General features: G+C 42.0%; 2 protein-coding genes across 9 annotated transcripts in view; one reads left to right on the top strand and one right to left on the bottom strand.

Annotated features, from left to right (window-relative positions):
* LOC105469915 (STAG1 cohesin complex component) overlaps positions 1-3217 on the top strand; it is a 404557-nt gene extending 401340 nt beyond the window's left edge. For 6 of the 7 annotated variants that reach the window (XM_071090955.1, XM_071090954.1, XM_071090957.1 and 3 more), the window contains 2 exons: positions 1016-1096; positions 1189-2071. In XM_071090955.1, coding sequence (XP_070947056.1) covers positions 1016-1096; positions 1189-1212 — 105 coding nt within the window. In that variant the 3' untranslated portion in view covers positions 1213-2071. Of the gene's footprint in view, positions 1-1015; positions 1097-1188 lie in introns of all 7 variants that reach the window. The other variant, XM_011721505.2, reaches the window with a different exon arrangement.
* Positions 3218-6836: 3619 nt separating this feature from the next.
* LOC105469912 (propionyl-CoA carboxylase subunit beta) overlaps positions 6837-22816 on the bottom strand; it is a 92530-nt gene continuing 76550 nt past the window's right edge. Inside the window, exons 11-15 of one of the 2 annotated variants that reach the window (XM_011721503.2) lie at positions 12942-13049; positions 12600-12700; positions 11828-11926; positions 10678-10777; positions 6837-9633 (exon numbers count right to left, since the gene is read on the bottom strand). In XM_011721503.2, the coding sequence (XP_011719805.1) occupies positions 9512-9633; positions 10678-10777; positions 11828-11926; positions 12600-12700; positions 12942-13049 (530 nt within the window). In that variant the 3' untranslated portion in view covers positions 6837-9511. The remainder of the gene's footprint in view (positions 9634-10677; positions 10778-11827; positions 11927-12599; positions 12701-12941; positions 13050-22816) is intronic. The other variant, XM_011721504.3, reaches the window with a different exon arrangement.

The following is a 22816-nucleotide window of genomic DNA, read 5'->3' as shown; positions in this document are numbered from 1 at the left end:
TGACTCACTGCAACCTCTGCCTCCCAGGTTCAAGCGATTCTCCTGCCTCAGCCTCCCAAATAGCTGGGACTACAGGCGCATGCTACCACACCCAGTTAATTTTTATATTTTTAGTAGAGACGGGGTTTCACCATGTTGGCCAGGATGGTCTTGATTTCTTGACCTCGTGATCCGCCCGACTCGGCCTTCCAAAGTGCTGGGATTACAGGCGTGAGCAACCACGCCTGGCCCAGAAATTTATTTTTTTATCACATTTCTGGAAGCTAGAAGTCCTGAGATGGTGATTTATTTTGAGGCTTCTCTCCTTGGCTTGTAGATGACTGCCTTCTTCCTTGTCTTTAGATGGTCTTTCCTATATGTGTCTCTCCTTCTTATCAGGGCCCCAACTATATTCAATTAGGACCCACCCATTTGACCTCATTTTACCTTAATTACCTCTTTAAAGGCCCTGTCGCCAAATACTGGCATCTTCTGAGGTACTGGATTAGGACTTCAGCATGCACATTTTGAAGGGACATAATTCAGCCTGTAACATTGTGCTTTGTATGTTGGGAATTTTCCATAATGAGAAGTTTTTGTAAGTTTTATAAATATAAATGAGATCATATTACTCCAATCTGCCCCCACCATCCAATAACTTTCCATCTACCTGCTTTGGGGAATTCAGAGGTTTATCACCTAGTAGTTAATCAATTTTATAAATTTTTCTGTGACTTGAAAGGGAAGATATGGCCTGGGCATGTAGGCCCAAAGTTATTTATATGTATTTACATGTTCAGTGTATTCATTATAGTTTGAAAGTTTTGTGCGTTGTTTTTGCCAACATAATTAAAAGCCAAAAGTACGGTTTTTAAAAAATCTATTTCATATAAAAGCCAGATTCTCTTCTTCCTTTCAAAATTGACTCTTAGCAGGTCTATATATTTATGATACTGTCAGAAATATTAGCTGATTATCACAATTCATTGTCTTAATGATCTCAGAAAAAAATTAAGAAACCTGTTTCTCTTTCCAGCCTCCATCAAGAAATCGGCGAGAGAGAGCTGAGCTAAGGCCAGACTTCTTTGACTCTGCAGCTATCATAGAAGATGATTCAGTAAATGTTAAATTATTACTGCTTTTTATTTATGGTTCCTGGGTCCTGTTTATGCATGAAATTAATAATTATGTTTCTCATCATTTTTCTAGGGATTTGGAATGCCTATGTTCTGAAGTCTGAAGAAAATTTACAAATCTGGAACTCTATTATTTAGAGCTAGAGGCCTATATACTGTGATAGCTTGTATGGGGAAAAACACTTTTGATGTGATCTGATTTGTTTTTTAATCAAATGATTAAGGTCAATCCCTTTTTGCAGTGACGGAAGAGGAGCATGTAAATTACCCAAGGGAATGTTGGTGAATGTCCACTCAGAAAGACTGACCTGAAAATCATTTGTGTCCTACTATTGGACTTATCCCAATACAGATGTGTGTGTTTTTCTGGAGGGAGGAAGAAATTTTAAATTTTTAAAACAGCTGTCAAGATAAACACTGTTATACACCTGTTTTATGAAAACTCAACATTGAGTAAAAAAAAAAATATTTTTAACTTTATTTTCCTGTTGTACAATTTAAAAACCGTTTTAACATTTTGCCTTTTTATGTTTTAAAAGCTAACCATTTTTATTAAACCTATGAGTAAGCAGCTCATCCTAATTGCCGAAGAGTGTTTTGGAGCTCACTGGATTTGGTTGACCTTTGTGGAACACAAATAATGAAGGAGCAGAACATTGACAAGCTAAGATGAAATTCTGACATAGTGCATCTCTGCCAAAAACCACACACCCTCTGTGGATATGGATATGAAATTCCCAGATTTTATATACTCTTGAATAAAAAGGTTTATTTTTATTTATAAGTGGGCATAAAATAAGAAATGTCCATGCAGCCATTTTTCCAACAGATGCTGTACACGGTTCATTTTATATAGACTAGGGAGATTCAAATACAGTGCATTTTCTATTGGTATTTGTTCTGTGCATTTTTAGCAACTTCTACCAGCAAATAAAGTATTCTCAGTAAAACGAAAATGATTCTCAAGTTATCAGTTTGCTGTTTTTACCACTTATTTCATGCCCTGCCAAATTCAAGTTACACAGACTTCCATTTTCTTAAGATAATCATGAAGAAATCCTTTATCATCATTCGAAAGTAATTTTAAGTGTAACATAACTGTGTCTACTTCCCATGCACTTAATACCCTTATGCGCTAATTTTGTGAATTAAGTTTACTGATTATAGAAGTATGTGCTGCATAGAAGTCTGTGCTTAGAGGGTGAAGTTCCTAAGCTTACCTTGAATTACAGCTACATTTCAGTGTTAAATGTGCATATTAAGAATAATTCTTTTGGGGAAAGAAATTATGAATCTTCAGGACAGTCTACAATGGTTTAGAGTTGCATTCTGCCTAGACTTTTATGACTTGCTGCTATTGTTTTAAAAACCCCACTTAGTTTCTTCCTTCAGATTTCTAAAGCAAGCCTCAGAATTTCCAAACCAATCCATCCACAGCTGTTTCTGGGCTGGTTTTTAAAGTAGTTGCAACAGAATCATGAGGCTTTCCCTTTTTTATCAAATACAAAACACATTTTTAAAAATTCTGCACACCCAGTGATCATCTTTTGTGCGGGAAAGCAAGATGGATGATTTTATTCATCCTTTTAGTAAAGACACAAAACAGATTTTTCTCAACATTTGTACAGTTCTGAAAAAACCTGGTCACCAAAATGTTTTCTCTGCTAATTCAGCAATTCTTGGGCTCCAGTTAGGGGAGCTGGGGCCTCATTTTCTCCCAGAATTGTGGGCTTCACTGGAAGTGAAGGCGCAGGAATGACTGGACTGTCCACCCTAGCCCTGCCTGCCTGTGGTTTTGGCTGGGGAGCAAGCCATGAGGTGCCCTGGCACATGCACAAACTGATCCTTTGTGTGACAGTCTTGTATGGAAAACAGATGCTGACAGAATTGTAGACTACCATGCCACACAAAAAGGCTAAATATCTACTCCAATGGGTTTCCAGTTCAGTTTGAAGTCAATCAAATTTTTGTATTTTCGGTGTCTCCTTGATTGGTTTTGCTAGTAATTCTGTAAATTGTACATTTGCAATATGAGGTTTTTTTCCTTTTGTACAATTTGAAACTGATGCTTCACCTTTCCTTTAATAAACTATTCAAAATCAGGCTTGTGGTAGTCATCCTATTGTTCCTACCAGGTATGGCTTTAAAGAGATGATTTCCTATCCTGTGGCTCTTGAGAGAGTTTGCAATTTCTGATAATCTGTTAAATGACAGCAAGTTAACCGTATCAGTGAGGTGGTGGTTTTGTTGTTTTGGCTTTTTAATTTTTTTTAAGAAAGCAGAATTTAGGACTAGCTCGCTTTCTTTCATTCCTTAGATTTCTCTAGAGTGTGTGTAGGCCAAGTCATCTTGGTTTAAGAAGGAGTCGCTTGCAAACTGAGTTTTGCATGAGGCATTCAGGGAACATCCAGTGGCCTGTAGCATGGGTCCTCCTGGCTTGAGACTCTGGGCTTATATGCATAATTGCACCCTGGCAGTGCCCTTTTGAAGACCACATAGATTCAGTGCAGCTGCAGAACTGTTTTCAGCCAGGCATGGTGGCTCACGCCTGTAATCCCAGCACTTTGGAAGGCCAAGGTGAGTGGATCACTTGAGCTCAAGAGTTTGAGACCAGCCTGGGTAGCATGGTGAAACTCCATCTCTACAAAAAATAAAAAATTAGCTGGGTGTGGTGGCACACACCTATAGTCCCAGCTACTTGTGAGGCTGAGGTAGGAGGATAGCTTGAGCCCTTAAGGCGGAGGTGGTTGCAGTGAGCAGACATTGCACCACTACTGCACTCCAATCTAGGTAACAGAGCCAGACCCTGTCTCAAAAAAAAAAGTTTTCTCTTGGCATTAGACCTCCTCGCTCTTAAGAAGTCATACCCTACACACTTCATGGGTCTGGCAATATGGGGTGAGTTCCTTAAACAGCCTAATATGCTTATGCAGAAAAGGCAAAGGTGTGGGAGACAAATCGGCAAGTAAGCTTTCCAGGCAGCCAGGGAAGGAAGGTCATGCAAGGATGGTCTGTAATAGCTCATCTTGATGGTTACAAGAGTATGAGACTAGCTGAGGACTTTCCCTTGGGTCAGGCTTGCAAATCTCCAATTTGTGGCTTGACTGTAACTAACTCACTCCCTGTTTGCCCTTGTTCCCAGATAAAAGTCCATCAAGCAGGGACTAATATTTTCATGGGAAACAAAGGTCTGATGCCACTCAGGCTTGGTTTTTTTTTTTTTGCAGGGGGTGGGGGAGACAGGATCTCAGTCTGTCACCCAGGCTGGAGTGCAGTGGTGTGATCTCAGCTCACAGCAACCTCCGCCTCTGGGGTTCAAGTGATTCTCCTGCCTCAGGCTCTCGAGTAGCTGGAATTACAGGCACCCGACACCACACCCAGCTAAGTTTTGTATTTTTAATAGAGACACGCTTTCACCATATTGGCCAGGCTGGTCATGAACTCCTGAGCTCAAGCCATCTGTCTGCCTTGGCCTGCCAAAGTGCTGGGATTACAGGCATGGGCCACCGCACCCAGCCTTGGGCTTTTCATATTAGACCAAGCTCAGGTAAGATTCTATCCCTGCCCTTCTGAGTGTCTTGTTCTATGGAAATCTCTTACCAGGCACCACTTTTTGAAGAGAATCTTCTCCCAAGAACACATAAAGGGGGTATTTTCACCACGACATGGTCAAAACTTAACTATTGAGGCTGCCACATTGGCTGGAATATGCCAGCTGGATTCCACAGAGGCCCCAGACTGAGGCACTACCTATCAAGTGGCTGTAGCTCCTGCTTGGAATTATAGAAATCCCATGCTGACATCAGAGGTGCACAGAGTATGAGGACCAATAGTTCTCTCTAAAAGGGTAAAGCCATAGCTCTCCAGAAATCCTTTGGAACCAGAAAGACAAAACAGTTACATCTGTTGAATAGGTGAAATGGGCTGATTCATCAACTCCATCAAGAGTTAAGTCCACATGTGGACTTAACACAGGTTTCTTTGGCGGGACAGACCACATCTTAAGCACCAGCACCAGGACAAAGTATCAGTGCAACCAGAGGCAGAAAGTTGGGCTGGGGAGACCAAGGCAGGATCAAAAAAAGAAGCTAGAAGAACTTGGCAACAAAAGCACTTTCTAACAAGCATTAGAAGGCTATGTTGTGGATGTGCTTCCCATTACTCTAGCAACTCAGGTGACTGGCCATCTGTTGTTGGCACTGCTTTGCAAGGGATTCATGCAGGAGATAGGAAAGCTGTCTAAATGTAGTAGCTTTTTGGGTTCTTTGAGACACAAGCCTAGGGGAACAGACCACCAACCTCCCTGACCCCTACTCTTCTGCCAACGCTTAGAAGTCCATCTCACCTTCCTCATCAGCTGAGTGGCAGTACTTTGAAATGATTAGAACACAGGCTTGGGGTCAAACCCATCTGAGTTCAAATCCCAACTTCACCACTTGTTAGCTGTGTAGCTCAGGATGAACTGGCTTAACACAAGGCAGGGGCAGGACCAGCAAGACCCTGGTGGTGCCTCCTACACCACAGCTCACCACATTATCTGCTCTCAGTTTAAAGACAGATGCTTGTCAGCTATCAGCTCAGTGGACCCAAGTATTTCCCATTTTTACAATCCCGTGGGTTTTTTTTTCCCCTTTAAGGTGAGGGCACCAGCTGGGAAAGGCATTCCCACACAACAGCCAAGAGAATACTCAACTGTCATTACTCTCAAGGCATTCCATGGTCCATGGAGGCTGGTCCACTTGACAAAGCTTCCAAGGTCTTGCAGCGTCGAGTTTCTTTGACCAGCTGAGTTTCTGTACGGGAGTTTCCCCACCATCCAAGGCTTCCGTAAAGCTGCTAGCCCAGTTGCTCTCCTGAGCTGGTTCCTCTACCATCTCAGTATCCAGATTGCACAACCTGGTGAAACACTTCTTGGACTCTTCCCTCCAAAAATAAAAAAAGAGCTTGTATATACTTTTATATGGACCATAGCAGAAACCACGAAAACAAAAACTGTTGGCTCAGAAACTCACAAGGGAAGCAAGGGAGGGACAGAGTGTCCAGGACCACCTATATGGGCTAAGGAGTCTGAAGAACAGGGAGCTCTGGAAGTGGTGCTGGAGCAGAGGAATGCAACAAAATATGGATCTGGAGTTAGTATGGTAGCTGAGAACAGGATTTACAGCTTAGTGGGAGGCCACAGAGATCAGTGAAGAGACTGCTGCAAAAGTCCTTAGAGCCCAACTAGGATTGGTGACTGAAGGAGAGCAGAAAGATGCTTAAAAAATAAAAAAATAAAAAAAAAAAGAATGACTCTTATGGGCTACTGGGAATGGGGGGTAGGGGAAAATATTTTTGAAACAGGAAAAGAGAATAAACAGTCACACATTAAGTTGACCTTGAAATAATGATTCACTGTCCAAGCAATGCTTAACAGATCTCTGGAGCCAAGGGAAAGCCATCAGTAGTGGGAGGGCCCTGGGTTTTCACCACAGAGGATGCCCGGGGGGCATCTTGGATCAGCACTCCATGGTTGGTCCTTATGCTCAAACTTAATCTCCAGTTCTGGTAAAACTATTAATGCTTTACTTAGTAAAATCAAGTCAACAGTGTAGGAGGAAAGGCTTTAAAGTGGTTTACAAACAAAAATGACTAATTCACATTGATAACCACTCAGTTACTAATTCAGGTAACTTAACCATATATCTTCAGTTTAAAGACAAAACGAACTACAAAGAAGTCTTGAACTTTAGACGGTTTATTGTTGATAGAGCTGTAGTGATTCTGAAACTTGTATTTATGGTAGCACTGAGCAAATGAGTGAAATATATTGAGAATAATGGGAGCCAGGGTTATTACTGCTGTAGTAAGAGAGACAATACAGAATGAAGGAAGGCAAAGAAGCACCCATGGTGTTGGATTAGAAGTTTCAGTATGAACTCATGATTTAAAAGTACGACAAATATGTATTCATATATACATGTGTCGCACATATATATACACACTTATTTGCATAAATTTTCCTAGTTCTGTCTGCTGAAATGCCTCAAAGCAATGATACTCCAGTATCAATGTGAACCCTTAGTGACAATTTTAGCTTCTAAATGACATACCTACTAAAAGAAACTAAGAAACTACTACTATATACTACTACATACCTATTAAAGAAACTCCTTGGAGAAATTGCTGATTCCCGGGTTGGGCAAGGAAAATATAAGATAAGCCTAGAGCATCATCTTGTCAGAAAATAAGGAAATACTAAAAAAATCAGTGGGATATATTAAAAGGACCTGGGGAGCCAGGTTGAAGGAGCTCCCACTAACCAAACTGGGTCATTTTAAGCATCAAAATGAGTAACATTAAATATTTTTTAAAAATCAACAAGTCCAGGCAAGCCACACCAACAAGTCCAAGTGGCTCACGCCTGTAATCCCAGCACTTTGGGAGGCTGAGGTGGTCAGATCACGAAATCAAGAGATCGAGACCATCCTGGCCAACATGGTGAAATCCTGTCTCTATTAAAAATACAAAAATTAGCTGGGCATGGTGGCACATGCCCAGCTACTCGGGAGGCTGAGGCAGAAGAATCACTTGAACCTGGGAGGCAGAGGTTGCAGTGAGTTGAGATTGCGCCACTGCACTCCAGCCTGGCAACAGAGTGAGACTCCGTCTCAAAAAAAAAAAAAAAAAATCAACAAGTCCAAAATGATACTAAGAAAACAAAAACAGGAGAAAAGAAAGCTCTTCCTTACCTAGAGTTCCAACTAATAAATATAGATATAAGAGTTAGAAACAACATTTTATAATCAATGCAGAATCATTGATTGAGGCAAGAATCATCAATGAATACTCAAATTATTGGTGAAAGTTTATTTAATTCTTTGAGACAGAATCTAGCTTTGTCACCCAGGCTGGAGCGCAGTGGGGTGATCTCGGCTCACTGCAACCTCCGCCTCCCAGGTTCAAGCGATTCTCCTGCCTCAGCCTCCTGAGTAGCTGGGCGCATACCTCCACACCTGGCTAATTTTTGTATTTTTAGTAGAGAGAGGGTTTCACCATGTTGGCCAGGATGGTCTCGAACTCCTGACCTAAGGTGATCTGCCCACTTCGGCCTCCCAAAGTGCTGGGATTACAGGCATGAACCACCACACCTGGCCCAGGTGAAAGTTTATTGACAGACAAGATTAAATAATGCCCCACAAATTAGTTATCAGTTACAAAGAGAAAATGGTAACTACTATGGAAAAACCTTTGCAGCCATGACCTTAATCATGTGATCAGAATCAGTTACCAACAGCAGGAAAAACTGACATCATGTGCTTACTAATGTGATGCACTGAAAGGAATATGTGTTAGTCTTATCTGAATCTAAACCTCAGGAAACAGACACCGCAAACTGAAGGACACCCTACCAAATAACCAGCAAGTAAGCTTTCCTCAAAAATGTCAACGTCATGAACGACAGACTATGTAAGACAGAGGACCTTGTTCCTAGGAGATACAAGTTTTTGGGAACACAGGGTCACGAATCTACAACTGACTTTCAAAGGGGTCAATTAAATTATTATATTGTATATGTTATACGATTATATAATTATATAATGTATAAATACATAATGTAAATTATGTTAGATATAATTAGATATCAATATAATTATATTGATATAATTAGATATATGCATATTATGTATTATTAGATATATCTAAGTGTGGAAGAAATAAAGCAAATGTAGAAAATGTTACCAACTGGAGAATCTAGGTAAAGTGGATACAATACAATTCTTGCAACATTTCCATAGGCTTGAAAATGTTCACAATTAAAAAGTTTTTGAAAATTTTAAGAACACATTTCTGGAAATAACCTGAGTCAACACAGGGTGCTATGTCTTATTGAGCATCTGTACTGCTAAACACATATTCCACAATTGCAAACATCACATTTAATCCTCAATTCATGGGGGAATTAGGAGATAGAAAGGGCATATTATATTATCCCTATTTTTAAAATAAGGAAACTGAAGCCTAAGAAATACTGTGCCTTAAAAGCTTATTATATATCTCACCTATGGATAAAAAACTAATTCCTAAGAGAAAAAGAACAATACCCAGAGATGTGAAATAAAAATTAGCTCTAGGTGATAACACTCTGTACTATTTTTCTTTCTAGTTCTATTGATTTTTCAGATTTCCACCATAAAAAACTGAATTTATGCTCAAAAAATACAACTTAAAATTTTTAATAAAGTAAATAATTTTATAGTAAGGCACAAAAGAGATCTTTCTAGAATTTAATAAACTTTGTTATTCTAAGTTATCCAAGTATTTGAATTCCCATGTTTCATGATTTCAAAAGGCAGGAATGGGATGTGAATGGGCAGACAATAATTCAGTTCTTGGTTTCTTTTCCTTTGAATTGTTTACAATGGAATATTTGCATGTTTTCTCCAAGGACGTTGTACCTTCTTGCTGGCCAACACATCCAGGTCACAGCAGATTCGGGCACGTGTGGAAGAAGGTTGGATGATGTCATCCACAAACCCTGGTGAAGCACAGAAAAGGGAGTGGATCATCTGCATCCCCAGATGATGCCACCCTTCAACCTTCTGCTCAGCCTGGGCATCATCCCTGGGGCCAGCAGTACAAGCAGCGTCCAACCTGATACAGAGAGGGTAAGCCCTGCGAATCCTGTCTTGTATCCCAAGAGCTGGCCTGTTCTGACAGCTCCCCACCTGGCCTAGGAGCACTTGGCAAGAAAAGGAAAATTTGACACCCTCCCTATACCCTGCTTACTCCAATGCCTCCATCCTGCCACAATGAATTCAATACGAAATAAAGAAAATACATCCAGATTTTCAAAAATGGCTACAACAATTCCTCCATCCTTGTACACAAGTCCTGCAATGTGACTTTACCACTTCTGTCATCAAGAGGTGGATTTGTATTCCTTCACGTAACCTTGTGAGTTTCTTTGGCCTAAAAAATGTGGCAAAAATGACACTGTGCAACTTCCAAATCTAGGCCTCAGTTTCCCTTTGCCCCCTTGCTACTCTCGGGACACCATGTAAGGAAGCCTGGACTAGCCTCCTCAAGGGTGAGAGGCCATGTGGGGAGTGAGTCTAGCTAACAGCAACTGCCAAGTAAGTGACGCCATTTTAGACTGTCAAGCCCCAGTCAAGCCACAGAATGACTATACCTGTGTGGGGGACCCCAGGCAAGACCAGCACAAGAACCCCTCAGTTGGGCCCAGATCCAATTGTGGACCTCACAGAACCATAAGCAGGTGGGGGAAATGGTGGTTGGTTTAAGCATCTGAGTTATAGCGTGAATTTCTGCACGGCACTAGACAACTGAAACAACACCTAGAAATTTAACACACTTCGGCAACGTTGTTTTAATCGTGGTACCAAAGCAATCTGTTCTGCTGTCCTTAGTCCTAAGTGATGACTTGCCCAGGGACAGTCTCAACCCTCACTAGTCAACAGATTAGACTGCAAAGGCAAAAAGGCAGTTATGTGACAATTTCTGTAGAGAAAGAGTGAGCAAGTGACCAAACAAAGCTGCCCTCTTCACCACAGTCCCCTACCTCTCACTGCCGCAGGGAAAGGGTTGGCAAACTTCTCGATGTACTCTGCCTGAGCAGCTTCCACATTCTCATGCCCTTTGAAGATGATCTCCACAGCACCCTGTGATTAGAGGAGTTCTTGAACGTCTTTGGTCGTCCCAACCTGGACAGATCTCCTTCAACTCATTATCACTGTGTGTGGTTGCAAATTTCTTGGTAAATCAGTGTACTGGGGGGAAGTGCCATCTCTAAAGGCCACAGCATAGAGGGAGGCACTGCCTGGGGCTGACCATCATGACACAGGGGGCTGAGTGATGGGATGGGATGCTTCCCTGTGGCCCCAATGAGGGGCAGTCAGGCAAAAGTCAGTAGCTTCTCTCCCCAGAGCCCATTCTACCATCTCCATTTGCACTCATCATACTTCTTTGAGCCAAAGATGTTAGCCCTGTTTTCCATTATTAAATCCACAGTCTTGTATCAAGGGGAATTAAAAGCACTACTTCCCTTTTTCAGTATCCTGAGACCTGAGTATACAATTCGGTGGCCAGAGGTGGCCAGATAGAACTGGAAATTAGAAGGACTGGCCTTCAAGTCAGAGCAACCATAAGTCCTCTAGACTTACAGAGCACCTGTAACTCTAGGGGGACCTGCAAGTTATCTGATTCAACCACAATAGCTACTTCAAAGCAGGGAAGGAGCAAGGAATAGGTCAAGCAACAGGAAGTACCTTGTCCTACGTCACTGGGGTCAGACCTACAGTTTAGCTTCTTATGACCTTAAAAGCGTAGCTCTGGGGCCCTCCCTGGAAGCTGAGGTGGAGTTGGGAGAATGTCCAATCCTTCTGAAGGTGACTTCAGTTGACTCAACCCTTTGCCCCCTTTACTTACAATCTTGAAACCCACTCTGGACTCCTCTCACTTTCCTTTCACCTGCCCCACCCACCTTGGCATGAAGACACCAGTGTGGGCCTGAAGAAAGGGTATAGGACAGGAGGCAGAGATGTCTCCGGAGCCCCAGGAGGAGACTTGCCAAGGTCTAGGTCTCACTCGCCTCAGTCCTGGCTCACCCTAGTGGCCCTGGCCTCTCTCCAACACTTCCCAGCTCTGCCTTGAGCTCTGGCTGGTAGAGTCGAGTCCTTGTACCCAGAAAGGGAAAAGCCAGAGGCCCTCACCTTTGCTCCCATGACTGCAATCTCTGCGGTGGGCCAGGCATAGTTGGTATCACCACAAAGGTGCTTAGAGCTCATGACATCATAGGCACCTCCATAGGCCTAAAACAGATCCAAATGCTGAATGTTAGAGCCTGAGACAGCCAGATCTTGTCCCTGAAAGACCCCAGGAAACCAGATAAAATGGGGACAAAGAACAAGAGTAGCCCCCTGGTCTCCTGAAGGCCCATGGTCTGTAAGGCCTTTCAAAGTTAATGCTCATTATCTCTTCTGGCTTTTTCCCACTGCTGCTTTCAGTTCCCTTGTGTTAAAAAACCACAGACATGGCCGGGCACGGTGGCTCACGCCTATAATCCCAGCACTTTGGGAGGCTGAGGCAGGTGGATCATGAGGTCAGGAAATCAAGACCATCCCGGCTAACACGGTGAAACCCCGTCTCTACTAAAAATACAAAAAAATTAGCCAGGCGTGGTGGCAGGCGCCTGTAGTCCCAGCCACTCAGGAGGCTGAGGCAGGAGAATGGCGTGAACCCGGGAGGCAGAGCTTGCAGTGAGCCGAGATCGCACCACTGGACTCCATCTCAAAAAAACAAAAAACAAAAAACAAAAAACCCAAAGACATTTCTGTGGGGCTGGGAACAACGTCCTCAAGACATCTTTTTAAGGATGAGCAAGGTATACTCCTTCTAGCCCTGGTAAAACTCTGCCAGACCTCCCACCACGGCTATGCTGTAGGAAAGTGAGCAGGGTCATGGCCTCCAACGTGAGGTCCTCACCTTCCTCGTGATGACCGTGACTTTGGGTACAGTTGCCTCAGCAAATGCGTAGAGAAGCTTGGCGCCATGCCGGATGATGCCCCCGTATTCCTGTGCTGTGCCTAGACATGAGGAAGAGTTACTAGATATCCACAAGTCCTCACATGGTTATCCTGCCACTCTCAGCTGTGAGGTCTTTCCCACCTCTGGAGAGGGCCATTCCTTACACAGTCCTATCTTCTGGACACCCAGAATATATGGAGAAGTCACAAGTCCTCAGGGAGTTCTGCAAGATCTCCAAATAAAGTGGGCACCTCACTGGGAAAGGCAACTCTCCTAGCCCGCACTCTGTCAATAACTTACCAGGTAGAAAGCCAGGGACATCAACAAAAGTGATGAGTGGAATATTGAATGCATCACAGAATCTGACAAAACGAGCCCCTTTCACAGATGAATTAATATCCAAGCATCCTAGAAAGAGAGAGATTATCCATACTGAGTATCCAGGCAATTCCCAGTTCTATCCACAATGGGAATTTGTCCTCAGCAGCCATCCAGAGCTGGTTTCTGTGGAGGCACCAACGTTTCTTCATTGCAGAATGATAACAGGGATCCCTCAAACTCCAGGAAACGGGGAAGATGAAGAATCCACCTGTCTGTCACTGGCCAAAGAGGCCCAGGACTAGACTCAACTGTAGACAGACCGAAGGGCTGCCGCCAGCTGAGACACAGCTAGCCTTGCCGCAGAGAGCCATCAGCGGGAGGCAGCATTCAGGGGCTGGTCTTAAGAGAGTCCTCAGAGCTTCCAATCAGATTCTGGCTCCACTGGTGATGGCGATGTGCCCTTGAGAAATTACTTTGCCTTTAGACCTAAGGTTCCTATCTGCAAAGCAGGGATGGTACTGCCTCCTAGCTAATTCTAAGGAGTAAAGGAAATGGAGTCTGTAAAGCAGCACAGAGAGGAGCTCAATTACTAGTAAATCTCCCCTCCTAGAAGAGTTTCCAACTTAACTCTATGTGACCAGTATTACCCTGACACCAAAGCAAGACAAGGACATCATCAGAAAAGAATACAGACCAAAAACAAAAATGAAAAATTTTTACTTTTTAAGTAAGGCATATTATCAAGTCCAGCAATATATATAAAAACAATAATACATCATGTCGGAGTGGGGTTTATCCCAAGAATTCAAGGTTGATTTCAGCATGTGAAAACCAATGAAATTATTAAAGGAAAAAAACTACATGAACATCTCAACAGATGTAGAGAAAACACCTGAAAAAATCTAATATCCATTCATGAATAAAAACGTGGCCTGGCACAGTGGCTCACACCTGTAATCCCAGCACTTTTGGGAGGTTGGGCAGGCGGACCACTTGAGGTCAAGAGTTCAAGACCGGCCTGGCCAACATGGTGAAACCTCATCTCTACTAAAAAATACAAAAATTAGCCAGGCGTGGTGGCAGGCGCCTGTACTCCCAGCTACTCGGAAGGCTTGCGGCAGGAGAATCACTTGAACCCAGGAGGCGGAAGTTGCAGCGAGCCAAGATTGCACCACTGCTCTAGGCAACAGAGTAAGACTCCATCTCAAAAAAAAAAAAAGAGAGAGAGAGAGAGAGGCTGGGTGTGCTGACTCATGCCTGTAATCCCAGCACTTTGGGATGCCAAGGTAGGTGGAGCACCTGAGGTCAGGAGTTCAAGACCAGCCTGACCAACATGGAGAAAATATGTCTCTACTAAAAAACATGTCTCTACTAAAAATACAGAATTAGCTGGTCATGGTGGCGGGCGCCTGTAATCCCAGCTACTCAGGAGGCTGAGGCAGGAGAATCACTGGAATCCGGAAGATGGAGGTTGTGGTGAGCCAAGATCACATCATTGTACTCCAGCGTGGGCAACAAGAGTGAAACTCTGTCTCAAAAAAAAAAAAAAAAAAAAAAAAGAAAGGAGAAAGGAGAGGAAAAGGGAAAGGAAATAAATAGGCAAGTCACAAGTCACAAGCCAGGCCCTACAAATCAATAAAAAGACAGACAATGTAGTCCCAGCTACTCAGGAGGACAAAGTGGGAGGATTGCTTAAGCCCAGGAGTTTGAGACCAGCCTGGGCAACATAGTGACACTCTGTCTCTAAAAGAGCAAAAAAAGTGGCCAAACGTGGTGGCTCACGCCTGTAATCCCATCAATTTGGGGGGCCAAGGCGGGCGGATCACCTGAGGTCAGGAGTTCAAGACCAGTCTGGCCAACATGGCAAAACCCTGTCTCTACTAAAAATACAAAAATTATCCGAGAGTGGTGCACACCTGTAATCCCATCTACTCAGTGGCTGAGGCAGGAGAATTGCTTGAATCTGGGAGAAGGAGGTTGCAGTGAGCCAAGATCGTGCCACTGCACTCCAGCCTGGGTGACAGAGTGAGACTCTGTCTCCAAAAAATAAAATAAAATAAAATAGTATGAAAGCTTTGTAGCTTTTTAATTATACTTGTCCCATTCCCTCCCTGGTTCTGGAGGAAGCAGAGCAGACCTCATTCACAAATTTCTGCATAGGTCTGCTCTAACCTGTCTGTGGGCTGCCTGAAGGACTGACACAAGGAACACATCTCTGTTCCACCTAACTCAGAACTTGTACAGGCTGGAAATGTAGCAGGCATTTCTCAAAATCACGGTAAGGCAGAGGAACAACCTGCAGATGTCTGGCCAAAAGATTATTGTTGAAACCACCTAAGACATGGGAGAGAAAAAAAAAAAAACAAGGAGAGAGTGTCTTTAGGAAATTAGTGCACTCAAAAGCACCCTTGAATAGGGGGAATTCAGAAAGACACATGTATGCCTAGGACAAGACACACGATCAGAAAAGATCTGAGAGGGGAAATTAGAAAATAAGTGGAATGAAAATGAAAACACTATTACAAAGCAAAAGACCTGGGAAAACTTTAAACTCCCCAACACAGAGCCAATTTCAAGACCAGGAGTTTTCTTGTTTGTGGTTTCTTGGTTTTAGTTCCTGGTGTTTAAGAAAATTTCTGTCAAATACACAAATTAAGAAACAGGCTGGGCATGGTGGCTCACGCCTGTAATCCTAACACTGTGGGAGGCCACTTTGGGAGAATCTCTTAAGGCCAGGAGTTCCAGACCAGCCTAGGCAACAGAGCAAGACCCTGTCTCAAAAGAAAGAAAGAAACAAGAAAAGAAACAGGGACTTCAGTGACCACAAATGACAAGAAATATACAGTCTCTGGAAAAGTAATTGCAAAAAGACACTAGACAAACATATATGACATTCAGTATCAAAAAAAAAACAACAAAGCTTGGGAAAAGAAGAAAATTTGACTGCCAGCGTGACCACATTATAATGTACAAATACTCCGTTTTCAATTTTAAAAATTACAAGGTGTAAAATTAAGAAACTGTCCCTAAGTAAGCATAGACACTGAACTTACTAGACAAAGACTATAAAACACTACTAGTGGGTTTTTTTTGTTTTGTTTTTGAGACAGAGTTTTGCTTCTTGTCACCCAGGCTGGACTGCAATGGCGCCATCTCAGCTCACTGCAATCTCTGCCTCCTAGGTTCATGTGATTCTCCTGCCTTGGCCTCGTAAGTAGCTGGGACTACAGGCGCCCGCTGCCATGCCCGGCTCATTTTTGTATTTTTAGTAGAGATGGGGTTTCACCACATTGGCTAGGTTGGTCTCGAACTCCTGATCTCAGGTGATCTGCCCACCTTGGCCTCCCAAAGTGCTGGGATTACAGGCAGGAGCCACCACATCTGGCCTAAAACACTACTAGTCTTAAATATATTCAAAGAGGTAAAGGAAAACCTGGACAAAGAACTAAAGGAAATCAGGAAAATAATGAAAAATTCTGGAGCTGAAAAGTATAATAAATGAAATGAAAAATTCATTACAAGGGTTCAATAGGAGATCTGAGCAGGCAGAAGAAAGATCAGAGAATAGAATATGAAGATAAAACAATTGAAATTACTCTGAGGAGAAAATAAAAAAACTAAGTGAGCAGAACCTAAGGGACCTGTGGGACACTAACATGTGAAACAATATACACAGGATGAGAGCACCAGGAGGAGAAGACTGAGAGAAAGTGGCAAGGAGATAATTTGATGAAACAATGTCCGAAAACTTCCCAAGTTTGATGCAAGATGTGAAACTAGAAATATAAGAAACTCAACTAACTATAAGAATACATTCAGAGACCCACACTGAGACATATTACAGTCAAGTTACTGAAAGACAAAAGAGAATCTTAAAAGCAGCAAAAAAGAAATCACTCATTATGTCAAGGAATCCTCATTAAGATTATCCAGTGATTTCTCAGCAGAAACTCTGAAAGCCAGAGACAGTAGGATAACATATTAAAATGCTAAAAGAATAAAAGTGTCAACCAAGAATTCCATATCTGGCAAACTGTCCTTCAAAAATGAGAGAAAATTTAAGAATTAAGACATTTTCAGATAAACAAAAGCTGAGGCCCTCAGTACCAACAAGCCCACTCCACAGAAAAATGCTAAAGGAAGGCCTTCAGGTTAAAAGGAAAGAACACTAGACAGTATCACAAAGCTACATTAGGAAATAAATATCTCAAGTAAAGATGACTACATGGGCAAATATAAAAACCAGGATTTGAGTATTTTCTAATTCCACTTTTTATTTCCTACATAATTTAAAAAGCAAATAAAGCCCAGGTTTCAACTTGTGAATTCTACCATACATTTAAGGAAGATATTAATATACCAGTTCTCTACAATCTTTTCCAGAAGACAGATGCAGAAAGAATACTTTCTAACTCATTCTATGAGTCCAGCATCACTCTGATACCAAAACCAAAGACATTGCAAGAAAACTGTATCTCAATATTGCTCATAAGCTTATATGAAAAAATCCTCAACAAAATATTAGCAGATCAAATCCAACAATGCATAAAAAGAATTATACAACAAAACCAGGCGGGATTTATCTCAGGTATGTGAGTTTAGTTCAACAGTCAAAAATCAATTGATGTAATCTATCAACAGTCTGAAGAAGAAAAATCACATGATCATATGAATACAAAAAAAGCATGTAACTAAATCCAAAACACATTCATGACAAAAACACTCAATAAACTAAGTATAGAGGGGAATTTCTTCAACTTTATAAAGAACATCTACGAAAAACCTACAACTAACAACACACTTACTTGTAAGAAACTACAAGTTTTCTAGCTAAGATCAAATGTCCCTCACCACTATCTTTCAATATTGTACTGGAAGTCCTGGCTAATGCAAGAAGACAAGAATATAAAAGGTGTACACATTGAGAAGGAAGAAATCAAACTCTTTGTTCACAGATGACAAAAGTGTCCATACAGAAAATCTGAAAGAAGTAACCGAAAACTGCTGGAACTAATAAGTAACATAGTAAGGTTGCAAGATAAAAGGCTAATATACAAAAATCAATTACTTTCCTATATACTGGCAATAAACAAATAGAATTTGAAATTGAAAACAAAATACCATTGATAGGGTTAGCTCTGTGTGCCCATCCAAATCTCATCTCAAACTGTAAGCCCCATGTGTTGAGAGAGGAACCTGTAATCCTCATGTGTTGAGGGAGGGACCACGTGTCAAGGGAGGGAGGTGATTGGATCATGGGGGTCAGGCCAGGCATGGTGGCTCATGCCTGTAATCCCAACACTTTAGGAGGCCGAGGTGGGTGGATCACCTGAGGTCAGGAGTTCGAGACCAGCCTGGCCAACATGATGAAACCTTGTCTCAACTAAAAATACAAAAAATTAGGCCGGGCATGGTGGCTCATGCCTGTAATCCCAGCACTTTGGAAGGCCAAGGCGGGCAGATCACAAGGTCAAGAGATTGAGACCATCCTGGCCAACACAGTGAAACCCCATCTCTACTAAAAATACAAAAATTAGCTAGGCGTAGTAGTGCGTGCCTGTAATCCCAGCTACTCAGGAGGCTGAGGCAGGAGAATCGCTTGAACCCAGGAGGCAGAGGTTGCAGTGAGCTGAGATTGCACCATTGCACTCCAGCCTGGTGACAGAGTGAGACTCTGTCTCCAAAAAAAAAAAAAAAAAATTAGCTGAACATGGTGGCCAGTGCCTCTCAAAAAAAAATTAGCCAAGCATGGTGGCCAGTGCCTGTAGTCCCAGCTACTCAGGAGGCTGAGGCACGAGAATTGCTTGAACCAGGGAGGTAGAGGTTGCAGTGAGCGGAGATCACGCCACTGCACTCCAGCCCGGGTGACAGAGCGAGAGAAAGAAAACAAAAGAAAACAAAAGAAAAGAAAAGAAAAGAAAAGAAAAGAAAAGAAAAGAAAAGAAAAGAAAAGAAAAGAAAAGAAAAGAAAGGAAAGGAAGAAAGGGAAGAAAGGGAAGAAAGGGAAGAAAGGGAAGAAAGGGAAGAAAGAAAGAAAGAGAAAGAAAGAAAGAAAGAAAGAAAGAAAGAAAGAAAGAAAGAAAGAAAGAAAGAAAGAAAGAAAGAAAGAAAGAAAGAAAGAAAGAAAGAAAGAAAGAAAGAAAGAAAGAAAGAAAGAAAGAAAGAAAGAAAGAAAGAAAGAAAGAAAGAAAGAAAGATATTGGTCAAAGAGTACAAATTTTCAGTTAGAAAATGCATAAGTTCTGGGAATCTAATGTACACCATGGTGACTACAGTTAATAATACTGTATTCTATACCAGAAATTTGCCATAAGAGTGGATCTTAAGTGTTTTCACAACAAAAAAGTAACTATGTGAGGTGATGAACCTGTTAATTAACTTGATAAATTATATGTATATCAAATAATCCCATTGTATGCCTTAAATAGATACCATTTTTATTTGTCAATTATACCTCAATAATCAGGGAAAGACAACAACTAAACAAACGAAGAGAGAATCCAGGTTCAAGGACAGGAAGACTCAACACAGACGGTCCCCAAATGCCTAAAACAATCCTAAGAACAACAACAAAGTTGGACGACACACTTCTCAATTTCAAAACATATACAAAGCTACAGCAATCAAACTAGTGTGACCCTGAAATATGGATAGACATACAGACCAACAGAATAGTATTAAGAATACAGAAACAAATTCATACACCCACAGCCTGCTGATTTCCCACAAGCACGTCACACCTGTTCAATGAGGAAAGAATTATCTCCTCAACAAACGGTGCTGGAGTAACTGGATTTCCACATGCAAAAGAATGAAGTTGCACTCCTATCTCATATATACAAAATTAACTCAAAATTAAAACCTAAATGTAAGGGCTAAAACCATAGTACTCTTAGAAAATAACAACAGGAACATACTTTCACCACCTTGAATTTAAATTCTTATATATGACAACAAAAGCACAAGCAACAGAAGAAAAAATACAGAAACTAGATTTAATAAAAATTAAAAACTTTTCAGCCAGGTGCAGTGGCTCACACCTGTAATCCCAGCACTTCGGGAGGCCAAGGTGGGCAGATCACTTGAGGTCAGGAGTTTGAGACCAGCCTGGCCAAAATGGCGAAAGCCTGTCTCTACTAATACAAAACTTAGCCTGGCATGGTGGCACATGCCTGTAATCCCAGCTATTTGGGAGGCTGAGGTGAGAGAATGGTTTGAAACTGGGGAGGCAGAGATTGCAATGAGCCAAGATTGTACCATTGCACTCCAGCCTGGGCTGGAGACAGAGCGAAAGAGAGCAAGACTCCATCTCAAAAAAAAAAAAAGAAAAAAAAATTGTGTATCAAAAGACATGATCAAAAGAGTGCAAAGACAACCTATAGAATGGAAGAAAATATTTGTAAGTCATATGTAAAAGTTTAATATACAGAATATACAAGGAACTCCAACTCAACAACAAGACACACACAATTAAAAAATGGAAAAAGGACTTGAATAGACATTTTTCCAAAGAAGATATACAAATGGCCAATAAGCACAGGAAAGGATGCTCACCAAGACTAATGTTGATGAGAAATGCAAATCAAAAACACAATTCTATTCACTTCACATCCATTAGGATTACTATTTTTAAAAATTAATAAGTGTTGGCAAGGATGTGGAAAAACTGGAACCCTTGCTCATTGCTGGTGGGAATGTAAAATAGTGCAGACGCTGTAGAAAACAGTATGGTGTTTCCCCCAAAAAGTTAAACCTAGAATTACCACATAACCCAGTTATTTTGCTTCTGGGTATAGACCCAGAAAAAGTGAAAACTGAGGTTCAAACAGATACTTATATATCAGTGTTGATTCCAGCATTATTCACAGTAACCCAAAGGTGGAAATAACCCAGGTGTCCACTGACAAATGAACAATCATCAAAATGTGGTATATACATGCAACATATTATTACCCAGCCATAAAAATAAATGGAGTTTTAACATATGCTACAATATGGATGAACCTTGCTAAATGAAATAAGCCTGATTGTGCTAAGTGAAGTAAGTCTGATATAAAAGGACAAACACTGTATGATTCCATTTATATGAAATATCTAAAATAGGCAAATTCATAGAAAGAGAAAGTAGATTTAGAATAGCAAAGGCTAGAGGCTGAGACAAATAGTGAGTTATTGTTTAACAGGTTCATAGTCTCTGAGGTGATGAAAATGTTTGGAAACAGATAGTGGTGACGGTTGCATACACTGTGAATGTAATCACTGCAGCTGCACAATTTTTAAATGGGCCAGACATATTTTGTTATATATATTTTACCATGACAAAATTTTTTTAGGGGGGTGGGGACAGAGTCTCGTTCTGTCATGCAGTGGCGTGATCAACTCACTGTAACTTCTGCCTCCCGGGCAATGACACAATCCTTGGCTCACTGCAACAACCTCTGCCTCCGTGGCTCAAGTGATTTTCCTGCCCCAGCCTCCCGAGTAGCTGGGACTACAGGCGTGTGCCACCACGCCTGGCTCAATTTTGTATTTTTAGCAGAGACAGGGTTTCGCCATGTTGGCCAGGCTGGTCTCTAACTCCAGATCTTGTGATCCACTCGCCTTGGCCTCCCAAAGTGCTGGAATTACAGGCGTGAGTCACCACGCCCAGCCAAAACAGTTTTTTTTTTTTTTTTTTCTCTCGAGACAGAGTCTCGCTCTGTCGCCCAGGCTGGAGTGCAGTGGCCGGATCTCAGCTCACTGCAAGCTCTGCCTCCTGGGTTCTCGCCATTCTCCTGCCTCAGCCTCCCAAGTAGCTGGGACTACAGACGCCCGCCACCTCGCCCGGCTAGTTTTTTGTATTTTTTAGTAGAGACAGGGTTTCACCGTTTTAGCCAGGATGGTCTCGATCTCCTGACCTCGTGATCCGCCCGTCTCGGCCTCCCAAAGTGCTGGGATTACAGGCTTGAGCCACGGCGCCCGGCCAACAGTTTTCTAAAGACAATAAAACATTTCCATGGCAGAAATAAAAGATGAAGCTGGGTCATGAAGAAAGGCAGATTCTTCCTAAACAAGGATACAAAACAAATCTAAGAGGAAAAATAGTGAGAAGTGGTATTCACAGTCCCCACCCCAGCACTCCCAATCCCTCCCAGAGAACAGCCATGGAAGAGTCTCCCTCACTTGACTGTGACTCAGTTCTGGCCATATCACCAGAAAGTTGTGGGGCACAGACATGGTAAGATGCCATTAACTTGTCACGTACCATCTATGTACCTGGCACTGTTGAAGGCACTGGAGATACTACTGTGAATAAGACATCACCACCCCTGTCCTCATGGAGCTCGTTGATTAGTGGGTGAGTCATATATTTAACTGGGGGTAGGGGGTAACAGAAAACTGACCCCTAAAAAATTAAAAACCTTATACACTAAGAATGTAAGTTTCCTATAAACCTTTGAAAAGGAGTATGAAAGGAGCATTTTGAGATATTAAAAGTAGCTTTTATAGGCCAGGTGTAGTGGCTCATGCCTGCAATCCCAGCGCTTTCAGAGGCTGAGGTGGGGGCATTACTTAAGTTCAGGAGTTCGAGACCAGCACAGGCAACATGGCAAAACCCCATCTCTAGGAAAAATACAAAAAAAGAGAATTAGCCACATATGGTGGTATGTGCCTGTAGTCCCAGCTACTCGGGAAGCTGCGGTGGAAGCACTGCTTGACCCTGGGAGGCAGAGGTTCCAGTGAGCTGAGATCACACCACTGCACTCCAGCCTGGACAACAGTAAGACCCTGTCTTTAAAAAAAAAAAAAAAAAAAAAAAGTAGCTTTTATAGCAACCATTTAGATTTTTTTTTCTTCTGGTCATATGTCTGAAG

This window comes from Macaca nemestrina, chromosome 2 (assembly GCF_043159975.1).
Source record: "Macaca nemestrina isolate mMacNem1 chromosome 2, mMacNem.hap1, whole genome shotgun sequence".
In the NCBI taxonomy this organism is placed as follows: Eukaryota; Metazoa; Chordata; class Mammalia; order Primates; family Cercopithecidae; genus Macaca; species Macaca nemestrina.
This window is presented reverse-complemented; position numbering and strand designations above follow the sequence as displayed.